This window comes from Thermobia domestica, chromosome 17, assembly GCF_964235325.1.
Source record: "Thermobia domestica chromosome 17, izTheDome1.hap1.1, whole genome shotgun sequence".
Lineage (NCBI taxonomy): Eukaryota > Metazoa > Arthropoda > Insecta > Zygentoma > Lepismatidae > Thermobia > Thermobia domestica.
Window position 1 is genome coordinate 145,849,268 of NC_137470.1, and position 12,343 is coordinate 145,861,610.

Genomic DNA, 12,343 nt, shown 5'->3' on the forward strand with positions numbered 1-12,343 from the left:
GAAAAACTCAAAAGATTTCATTTAATTTCAATACAAGAAATGTATAGGCGTGCAGCCAAAACTTTTTGTTGAGAAGGGTCCAATACCATAAAACAATACGTCTATGTAGTTTTAAGCTGGTGTTATTCGGCTCCCGAAAAGACGATAAGTGATTTCAGTTTTCAGAAATAATCCTAAGGTTTTCTAAGTTTTCAGAAATAATCATGAAACCAGATTCTTTTTTTTTTTTCTCGTAAGAAAAGAAAAAGCACACATTAAGTGTTAAGAACTAATCTTTATGCTACACCAATCATTTCTCTCATTCCCCTGCTAAATATTTGCTAAGAAATTGTACAAAAAGTATATCAAGTTACGAAGTTTTGGGTGGGTGAGTATGAACTCGGTGGACCCCTGTGGAAGCACCCTTAGACACATAGTCCAATCGTAACTGAAATTCGATCAATATTTAGAACTTTATGTATTTATTATTTCTGAAATAACTGCCACTAAATCTGTATTCACTATCGGGAAGAAAATCATGTAGTACACACAACGTTACACACAATAATCATGATACCCTTTCACGTACTGCCAATCATATTTAAAACATATTTGAGAGATGCAGAATAAAAGTGTGTTAAGGCCAACAAGTTAATATTAGGAGCACAACTTTACCTACACAAACTCACACCTGTAAGAAAGTGCTGGAGTCTGTGACAAAAGTATATTATTTTATATTTAATTGCAGTTCACTTCTGAAAAAGTGCTATACATGTTGTACACCAGGACGTAGATGTTCGAGAAAGAAAGAGAGAGAGAGAGAGAGAGAGAGAGAGAGAAAGCATATTCTGAACTTCAAATATGTCTATTCTGGACCTGTCTTTCGCAACGGGGAATAAGTTTTGGTACTGCAATTACCAAAAATGCCGCTTGACTGATACGTACAAGAGCTGACAACATGACTTCTCTCGTTCTGTATTATCCTCGGAAAGAGTCTTGATTGTCTAGCACAGCGTTTCTCAAACTGTGGTCCTTGAGGTCCCTTTAGACTGAACATTAGCTTAGACAGGAAAACAATACAAGTGAACTGAATTGATTTTGAGATTAACGTCCCTTTCAGCAACAAGGCTATATGAGACGGGACCTACTGATTAACACGGAATCCAAAACACATGAGCTCCCGCAGTGAATCGAACCAGGTTTTCCCACACCAATGGCGCGCACGTTAACCGCTTGGCGACGAAGGAGCTCTACAATTGAACTGTGTATCACACACTACAGCAGAAAATCTCAGACGTTAGAAATTACAAAAACAAGCGTCTTTTAGTATCTCTCCCACGACTGACAATTTATGAAGTTGATTCCTATTCCTACTTTATAAATTACTCTTGACAGCCTTCAATTATATATATATTGTAACATTCATAAGAGAAGAGAAACGCCAGTGCCACCGTTGCTCAGAAAGTATAAAACTCCAAGCATCGTTTCGACTGGTCAACTCCCCTCTTTTAGCTTGGAGCTTTGGAAAATCCTCTTAACTTGGCTGGAGCTTTGTGTAAACTGAACCGCTCCCCTAGCTTGCGTGGGGCTCTCAAAAGTTTCTAACTGTAATCGTCCAGCTTGCGTGGTTTCTTGGCAAGCAAGATATTTAATATTAGTCTTAGAACACCTGGTATATAAATATAGCACATTATACAGCTACATGCCTTTTTAACTATCCATCCTTAACATTCTTGATAACTCCTTTAACGGTGTTGAATACCTATGCCATCTTTGATTTTTAGCCCATTGATTTATTAGAGAACTACTTTTGTGTTTAATTTCAAATGAACTGAAATGATTTTACTAAGTTCTTCTTCAAATCTATTTAAATGTTCCTTACTTTGTTAAACGGAAATTTTGTTATACATAATGTTAATATTTAATAATCAAATTTAAATAACTTGTAACTCTTGTAATTTTATATCAATTTTGAGCAAGGAATGAGCAGTTAACTAGACTCGAAGAAATAACTAAATTTCAAGTTCATTAAGAAGAAAACAAATAATTCCAATCAATGGACTTAAAAAAAAAAAAAAGATGGCATAGCGTAGATAACGCGTAGTTAACCAAACGCGTTAACTACCGATCTTTTTTTTTTTTTTAGTTACAAATCAAAATTTGAAAATTATGAATGTTAGTCTTTCATTAATCGTATATCTGCAATGGAACCAACAAATAATAGAGCAAGTTTAATATACAGGGTGCTTAAAAAATGACGACCATTTAATAAGGTTATATCTTTTACACAGTGTTGCCAGATCTGAAGATTAAAAAGTAGCGAGATCGTTTTTCAGAAGTAGCGGATTTGAAATATTTGCAGATCAAACATTAATATGCCAGATGTCTGAGTTGGCAATGGTCATGCGGTGACCGCAATTTTGGATTGATGGCAGTGGTGTGTTAGGGCAAACGCCATGTTACATCAACTGCAGTAGGAATTGCAGCATGCAATGAACTGTACAGGCGGTTATAGTATCAAATGAGTGACTTTACTGATTTTCAAGCAGATATGTTTGCGTAAATCAGTTTTGTAGGCTCTGAAATACACTTTACAACGTTTTCAGTGTGCTTATTCACTGTTATTCCTCATTTTTTTTTTTTTTTACAGGGAGCCATTAATATTTGAAGATTTATTATAATTCCACTTACGCATTTTGTTATTATGGACAATATAGGAACACAAATTTGCGATGTTCCTGTTTACACAGCTCTGCATAACTATTAGGTCCAGGCATTAACTGACAGCAACAGCACAAACTTAACGGAAGTATTGTATTGCTAGATCTGGAGATTAAAAGTACTAAAACAAGATGGAACTAGTATCGAACATGTTAATTTTAGTAAAACTGCTGTTCATTGTGAAAAGAACGCTCAACCAACAAAACTTTATTGTATTATATAAAACTAATAATTCGTCATTTCATACATAAAAATAAAAAAAGTAGCGTGTCGCCCAATTCGAAATTTTGGTAGGAAGGGCACTTAAAAAATTGCCTAATCCACTACTTGTAGCCCAATCTGGCAACACTGCTTTTACATGAAAGAAGATAGAACATTTCGGAAAATTTTAAAATACAGATCTAAACTCAAATTTGCCATTGGTGCAAGTTGCTCATTTAATAGGTTGTCGGTAAGTCTCCCAAGTGTAGCTAGCTAGCTTGGTCGCTCGTACAGTACCTAGTATGATTTGTTTTTATTTGGGTTTGTAAAAGACTCCGTCTATGTGCTTCCCCTTCCAACAAGTGTCGACGCACTACGACATTACATACAAACAGAATTGGTTGCTGTAGCACCAATCATGTTCACACAAGTATGGGTTCAGTTTGACTATTGTATGCAGTGCATTAGGAAGACTCGTGCCAACAAACACGTCAACCAGCGGCTTGAAACTAACACTAAGGAAAAATATGAGTTTCGAACTGTATTTAAAATATTTCCCGCAAGGTTCTATTTTCATTCATGTAAAACATATAGCTTTTAAAAAATCGAGTTTTTCTGGAACACCTTCACTTCTCATAAACAATGGAAAATTTGGTTACCATACTCGTTGTCTAAAATACTGAAAATAAATCAGTACAATGAAAGAATGCAACTAAATCTTACGAACTTACTGTACTTTTCCTCTTATTCATTTATACCTTGTACGAAGCGTATCCGTAAAGTAACGTTACAACTCCTCTAGATGGACAAGTAATGTTTTCATACGTAAATAAGCTACATTAGCTTTCACTATTAGCCTTCTGCTTCCCTTTTGTGGTTATTACTTATTGCCATTTGGAGTATAATGCGATTAACACATGTTTACAATGGCTGCGCCGATTTAGAATTCCGCCAAATCTGAAGCGCGTTTCGTCATACATTTTTTCCAAGCACAATCACAAAGCTCTTGATCCCATTCGTGGAAACCTCTTGCTGGACAATACCTACACAACGACAAAGAGATGAAGAACAAAGCTCCAGCAGCAGGCATTACAATTCTATGGCGGGGGAATACAGCAGCTAATGCTCCGACTTAACAAGTGTCTGAACAGTGTCGGCACTTACATCGAAAATTGAACCTTGTATCACTGAATACGTTGTAGTAAACTGTTTTTTTTTTGTGTGTGTGTGTGTGTGTGTGTGTGTGTCAAATACACATTTTTTTTTCTTTCTTTAATGAATACCAGTCGTTGTAACGTTACTTTCTGGACCCGTCTGTTATCACAGCTGTAAACATCCACCAATCAAATCTCTTTTTCGATTAGATAAATTTATCTTTAACAATCTACTTAAGTTAAAAAAAAATAAAAAAATAAATAAAAGTTACTTACCACTTCACACATACAGTTCTAAAACGTAATAATGAATGCGAAAAAAGGACTATTCTAAATCTTCTCACTTTTTGCTCTATAAGAATACAGTAAAGAAAACTTAACGTTAAATTTTGTATGTCGGTATTCCAGAGGTATTACGGAGATGTAACAAACTACTACCTTCATCTAGCTTTGCCAAAAGACATGTTGATTTAATCCAAAAGCTTTAAGTCTGATCTTATACGTAAAGCACTCTTTTTCTGTTCTTGAGCAGGGCTTTTGCATTCTCACTAACGAATTAATAAATAATTTGAAATACTTTAAATACTGAATCATATTTTCTTTGTGAAAATATACCTTGTTAACAAAACAAGTATTTAATTTACAGAAAAATTAACCGATAACGAATGACTCCTAGGATAACAGTAAATACAAGAGGGCTTCAACGGTAGTTTTGTAAGTTAATCAGCTGAAAGAAAACAATCCTGATTCACTGTCTTTCATCCTTTTTTGTGATGTACAACAAAACTGTTTATACAGACCCACCTAAACAATCGCATCTAAATTACTACAGTTGGTGTATATCAAGGCATTCCAAGTAATATGAGTAACTCTCCTAACATAATTTGTTTTCAATCTCGTGTATCATCTTTATGATATGTATTCTGCCATTATTGGCAGGTCACTTGCTGGAGCTGAGAGTCCTCCATGCTTCAAGGTCTCCCGCTAACCTCTTCGTTTTCACGCATGATTTCTGTTTTAATATTGTCCATTAATTGTAGTCTCCTTCACCTCCTCACTCTCTTTCCTGCCGCCATACCCTCTTAAAATGTATCTCATGATACAGTTCATTGTTAGCCAATGTCCCAACCAGTTTCTCCCCCTTTTCTTAATATTATTTAAAATTGATCTCTTCCATTTCTAACACCCTCTCATTTGTTCTCCGCTGGATCCAGCTAATTCTGTCCATTCTTCCCCACACCCACATATTGAAAGCTTCCAGTCCGTACTTCTGATCCATACAATACCATATTCCACACTGAAGCATTTTATGAGTCTTTCTCTCAACTCTTTATTCAAGGACCCACAAAATAGTATTTTCTTCCTTCTAAGGACTTTTTTTGCCATTCCTATCTTTGCTTTTATTTCACACTCACATTTCATATCATTACTGATTATACTACTCAGGTATCGAAAACTAGTCATCTGTTCTATTTTCTTCCGTCGTACTTCCATATTTGACACCGACCCCGTATTTCCAAACACCGAGGTTTTTGTTTTTCTAACATTTATTTTCATCCTATATTTTTCACAGCCCTTCCTCACGTTTTTTAATATCTTATTAATTTTCTCATCAGATTCCGCAAGTAGCACCATATCATCTGCAAACCATGTACACCTAATCATTCTACCTCCTACTGAAATGCCGTCTTCATTTTTGCAGTGAAATGCGTAGGTATCTCGTGCACAGGTCTCAAATATTAGAAACGACGCGGAAGTGAAACAAAAATTACGTAAACTAAATTTAAAAAAAAAAATGCTTAATTAATTGTCATGATTCTGGCAATGTCCCGAAACCTAGTTAATATTTTTTTTTTTTTTTTTTTTTTTTGTATGTGGTGGTCAATAGGGTAAACAATCTGTTATGAAAATTAAACAAACTTCAAAAAACAGAATTCTTGACTTTCTTCTTTTAATTAAAAATGAAAGTCTAAATCAAACGTTTATTTTGGTATCCTAATCCCAATCAGTTTACACTGAATATGTTAAAATATTTTGAATGGAGAGCTTAATAAACACAATAATATAAATAGCTAACATCTGATGATCCTATACGAATTTAGAGAAAAAAGTTAACCCGCATTTTCAATTAATACTGTTTTCCTTGTATTTAGAGCAAGTTTTTGAGGAGGACAAGAAAATGTTGCCTTCGGAGGTCTAGTCATGTTACTTTGGTGTTGGAAAGCTCCCGACTAGAGGAGAGAACTTATTCAAAGACCTCTGGCTCTTCATCAACTCGAATTGTGACAAAGACGACTTTCAGAAAAACAAACCTTCCGTAAGTATGACTTCTACAACCTTGTGTAAGATAAACAGTCCCCCCACCCTCAAATAAATATGTTTTCCGTTATGGATTCCCTTATATAAGAAAAGGGTAAATTTTATTTGCATAGTAGAAATAATGGAAATACCTACTCTTTGTAACATGTAAGACAAGTGCATCATGTGACCGCTGTTAGCGGTGTGCTAGGATATCGTCTGTTAGAATATCGTGCTAGGATAAGACAGTCTACAATGGAAACATGTATTGAGACGTTTAAGAATCTAAGTTATCGTGTCCACGAGGAGTCTGTGCGACCGGGCTCGGTGACAAATATGACTACAAAGAGAATTCCGAACACCCTAGAATACCAAGTGAACATCGCTGTTGTGCAGGAAGCACTTTTGTGTAGACCTGGAAAGTCAATGTGGATCCCTGCGAAAGCTTCACAGAAGAAGTGAAGCAAGACTTCCATGTTCACCTATTGCCTTCAAACCACTCAGCCCTTAAATATAGTATCAAAGCTGTGACTGCATGCTGGCAGATTTGAGCAAAAATGCCACATACCCAACCGGACATTTGTGTACTAAATAGTATCTTAGTGATAGTACCACATTTTACGTTAATGGACAGTTGAACCGACTAAATATCTCGTGAGGAACCAAAAATTCTCCCATTATTCGTGAGCACGAACGCGTGTTCCCAAAGGTTGATATCCAGTTGTGTCGTCACTGTTGATACTGTCACTGGTACTGTTATTTCGACTGATTGCTATTTCCTACGTCATTATATTGAGTCCTACGCCGCTGATCACCCTCCTTTGCTAGTTTGTGCACAGGGCTACTAACACAGAATGGGTCATTTGCCTACTTTGCGCGTGCTGTGTATGCTTTCTTTGATAAGGTGTTCATTAGGCGACGGACAGGAGAAGATGGAGTTTAGTAACAGCCTCCCCACTTATTCTCCAAACCATGAATTTTTGGTAGTGTGGTAAAGAATGTGCAACAGAAAATGAACAATACTGTTGAACTGAAGAAACGAATTACTGATGTAATTAATTCCATTTCAATAGCTGTCTGTCCCAACGCTTTATACGCCCTACTCAACCTCTTATACTGTGTGGATCACAATGTGAAACAGGCTGAGAGGTCACCGATGTATTTTTGCCCAACTACCTTACCCTACCAACAGCTGTTAGACTCTCTATGATGTTCTTCCAACGTTATTTAAGTGCTGTATGTATAAGTGCTTTACGTGTTACCTTAATGGTGATTCACCTTCCATATAAACTTTGTCAAAGAACTTGGAGACCCATCTTTTTAGTACTTACCATTTCCCCTTTCTCACCGAGCTTTGAGGATTCCGTACCGCGTTCGACGAAAAACAAATTTTTGTCGATGCCAACAAGATTTTGTGTCAACTGTTGTTCCTTGGAGCACTTGAGAAACGCCTGAAAAACACGTCAGTTATCAATATGCTGAAATAATTAAACTAGATATTGCACAAGGAATACACTTTCAAAAATGATTCCATACCGTTTCAAAGCACAGCCGGAAGGAGACGAGAACTCTAAAAGTTTCTCTCTTGAATAATAATAATAATAATTTAAGAACATATTTAAAGTGCCAAGAACAGCGTTAGTGAAGTATAGCACTGTACAAAGTAATTGAATATTTTGTACATACAAAGGGCACTAGAAAATTTTGCAACAGAACAGTACGGATAATCACAGGGGTTTGCAACTAAATTCGTGTTTAGACACGTCCAAACTTGCATTGTAGAAGCTCTAGTCATTGTCTCAATGTCAGTTTATTTTCAGCTGTGTGTGTTAGTGAAAAGAGGTGGAGATGTCATCCTGTCAAAAACTGAATACCCGGCAATTTTGCACTTGGTTTAAGTGTTGAGGAAATGACTCCTGTGCTTGGAGAGGATTGTCCTCATTGTACAACGATATTTAGGTGATACCGAGAGTTTCAAAAAGGAAAATTCAGCCTTGAGAACGCTCCAGGATCAGGTCGGCCATCCTCATCTGTGATTGAACAGAACATTGCTGCAGTAAGGAAAATGCTTGAGACAGATAAACGGGTTACATACCATCAAATAGAGTTATGATTGGGCATTAATGCACCGGCAGTTCGTGCTATTCTCCGCGAACACCTTCGAGTTAGAAAGCTTTGTACCCTTTGGGTACCACATGACTTGACCGACGAGCAGATGGCACACCGTGTTTCATGGTGCCGTAAAATGTTGAAAACATTTAAAAATGGAAAATCTTTCTCTGTGAACAGTAGTGTAACAGGTGACGAAACTTTGCTGTATTACTATGACGTACCAACCAAGGCTCAAAACAAAGTGTGGCTGTTCGAAGATAAGGAGACCACCGTGGCTGTTGGTAACTTCACATTAGCGAAGAAGAGAATGGTGGCGGTTATTTTTTAGTGTGCGAGGAATTATCAAGGGAGTTGTCTTAGAAACACAGGAGACAGTCACGGGAAGTCGTATACCGAGGAACGTCTGCCTAAAGTTCTTACAGCTCTCAAGAAGTTGCGCCCAAACTCAAGGATGAACACATGGTTTCTTCACCACGAGAACGCTCCAACGCACCGTTCAAAAGTTTGCTCAGAGTATTTGGCCAGCACTGGTCTAAACTGCTAGAGCATCCTCCGTACAGTCCAGATCTCGCTCCCTGTGACTTCGCGGTGTTCCTCCATGTTAAGACCTGACTGAAATGGAAGGCGTTTTACATGCGATGACTTGGGGTGATGGATGTGCCCAGATCTCTGCCGAAAGATGGCAGTTTCTTCGACAACTGGTTTCGAAGAATGGAAACATGTGTAATGTGTGGTGGAAAGTACTTTGAAAAAGTATTAAAAAAAAAGGTTGTATTGCAAAACTTTCCTAGTACCCTTTGTAATACAACTTAAAGACTTAAAATTCAATGTTAATACCATATAAGAGTACAATTGTAATATTTCACAGTTCAAAACTAAGTCATATAAAGTAAAACATAACAAGATGAAACACTAAAATAGCCCCAATCTTAATGATTAGATTGTCTAATAATAAAATATAAATATAAGTATTCATAAAAGAGATTCATGTATGATTTGTTGTTATAACAGGATAAAACATTATAAAAGTACTAAAAAACGTAACACAACCCTAATTTCTAAGAGTGCGGTCTTCTGTTATTAACACTAATATCGGTCATTTTTGACCATATATATATATATATATATATCCCCTACTCCATGTTGCGGGCCATGTCATCGGAAGTGTCACCGTTCATCTCAGCGACCCCAAAAAATGTGGATTCAGTACTAATATCGGTAATTTTCGATCTTTTTAAAATATTTCTTCCTCCCCCAAGTGGCGGGCTGATTTTGGATTTAAACCTGATCGCAAACGTCATTGTTCATCTGAATGATCCCGAAAACTATGTATTAGACATTAATATTGGTTATTTTCGATCATTATTATATATAAAGCTCCCCCTCTCCCGTGCTGCGGCACACGGCATCAGAATTGTCACTGTTAATCTCAGCTAATTCTAAAACTATGGATTCGACACTAATATTAGTCATTTTCGATCATTTTTAAATGTTTATCCCCCTCCCCACCATCAGGGCTGAACTTGGATTGAAACAGCATCAGAAGTGTCACTGTTTCTCTCATCGAACCCGAAAACTATGGATTCAACATTAATATCGGTCATTTTGATCATTTTTAAATTTCTCTCCCCCTCCCCTAAGTTGCATTGTCAAAGTGAATAGCCTAAAGTAATCTCTGCCCCTAAACTCATGTATGTTGAAAATTTGATTGAGATCGGTCGGGTGGTTCAAGAGTTATGAAGTCACAAAGGCAGTCATTTTTATTTTATTTTTTTTAACATATATCTCCCCCCTCCTCCCCTACGTTGGCTCGTCAACGTGAAACGATAAAAAAACACCCAAGGCCCGATCCTCATATACGCTGGAAATTTGATCGAGATTGGTTGGATAGTTCAAAAGTTATTAGGTTTTATTAATTTTTATTTATAACCCCCCCCCCCTCAGGATCTATCGTTAAATTGAAATTAGAAAAATGTTTCCAGATCCGAACCTTATGTATCTTGAAAATGTGATTGAGATCGGTTGGATAGTTCAAGAGTTATTAAGTTAGAAAAATAGTCACTTTCAGTCTTATATAAATTGATTTTTATTTATCTCCCCACCTTCTTATCCCCTACGTTGCTCCGTCAGATTTAAATCATAAAAACGATCCCAGGACTGAACCTCATCTATGTTGAAAATTTGATGAAGATCGGTCGAGTGGCTCAGGAGTTATTAAGTTTTACTTATTTTTTATAGCCCCTCTTCTCCATCCCTCAGTTCTACCATCAAAGTGAATAGCCTAAAACTAGCCCAGCCTCGAACCTCATCCATGTTATAAATTTGAATGAGATCGGTCGGTCGGTTCAGGAGATTCAGAGTCACAAACACAGTGATTTTCAATTTTATATATATATATATATATATATATATATATATATATATATATATATATATATATATATATATATATATATAAATAAGGTACTTAATGCAGAGTTCTTCGTACCGTTCTTACACAATAAATTTGTTTTCCTTTCGCTTTGAACTGGTACTCCGTATGAGATATTATTTACAACAATAATAATAATAATAATAATAAAATAATAATAATAATAATAATAATAATAATATCACCATCAGGTCTAGAATACGTCCTAAAACTTTTTAATGTGTTCCCTTTTATTCCTATAATCTGCTGAACAAACCAACCCTCTGTGCTTCGTAACATTGTGAGATTATTCTAATGGTATTATTATTATTTCATTTATTATCTTTTTTTTATCACTGCACTGCGCCCAACCACTTTTTGGTCAACTTTTTTTTATTTAAAAAAAAAAAACTAAGTACACAGTTCTCCATAAATTACTTCACATGTAATCTTACCAACCCATATATTACTCTACAAACATCCTTGTGTCACCGCCTCTAAATGGTATGTATTTACATACGAAATCTGCTGTTTATATCTACAGTATACAAAAGCTGTAACTTGAAAACGGGAGCTCTAACGGAAACACTTTCGTAAAATTACGTCTTAACCCTAATCTGTACCTCGACATATTCATGATCTCTTATTGTCTCTGAATGAATGAAGTATTATAAATATTGAAAAAGAGAGAAAAATATATCAATGCCTTGATATATTGTAGTACACCAAAATCAAAGCTATGAAATTAATGTAAATTGTATATGTTTACATTTTGTATTTCGAAAAATTATGCAAATACTTTAAGTCTGGCTTGAATACATAGACAACAGACGGAATTGAATGAATTAAGTTAAGGTTATTTCTAAAATCTAATTCGACAACAATCCCCAAAACGTATTTTGATTTTGAGTTTAGCGTCCGTTTCAGCAGCAAGGCTATATTAGACGTGGCCCTACAGCTTACCGAATCACATGAGCTCCAGGTGGGAATCAAACCTGAGTTTTCCACGCTATAGGCGTGTAAGTTAACCAAAATGTATGTTATTCTACCAGACAGAGACGTGTAAACTCTGACGAGGAAATACGGAAGACATTTGAAACATATTCAAACATTTCTTAAACAGCCTTATGGATTCAGTCATCCACTCTTCGACTCTAGAGACCTGCAATTAGTCTATAGTATCGCAAGTTTTGGTGTGATTCAGCCTTCAAAGTCTACTACAGGTGCCAAAGAATCACAATATAAGTGCCTTTGCACATTGCCTTTCCTGACTATTTCCAGATTCCTTGCTCGCGTACCACGATCTGTCGTTTCTATCTCTAAACTGACTATATTAGCTTTCACGTTTGAAGGAGTGAGATTTATCTTCAAGTTCACGAAACTCTTTCAAATTTATTCTCAACTCTCATAACATTACCGTTCCTGCTTCCCAATCCTTAAACGATTCCACCATCTTTCAGGGTAGTAA

The 12,343-nt window shown here is 36.1% G+C and overlaps 1 protein-coding gene across 8 annotated transcripts in view; it reads right to left on the bottom strand.

Annotated features, from left to right (window-relative positions):
• Positions 1–12,343, bottom strand: part of LOC145674390 (uncharacterized) — a 253,542-nt gene that overhangs the window by 75,039 nt on the left and 166,160 nt on the right. For all 8 annotated transcript variants that reach the window (XM_081744379.1, XM_081744377.1, XM_081744378.1 and 5 more), the window contains one exon: positions 7,685–7,804. In XM_081744379.1, the coding sequence (XP_081600505.1) occupies positions 7,685–7,804 (120 nt within the window). The remainder of the gene's footprint in view (positions 1–7,684; positions 7,805–12,343) is intronic.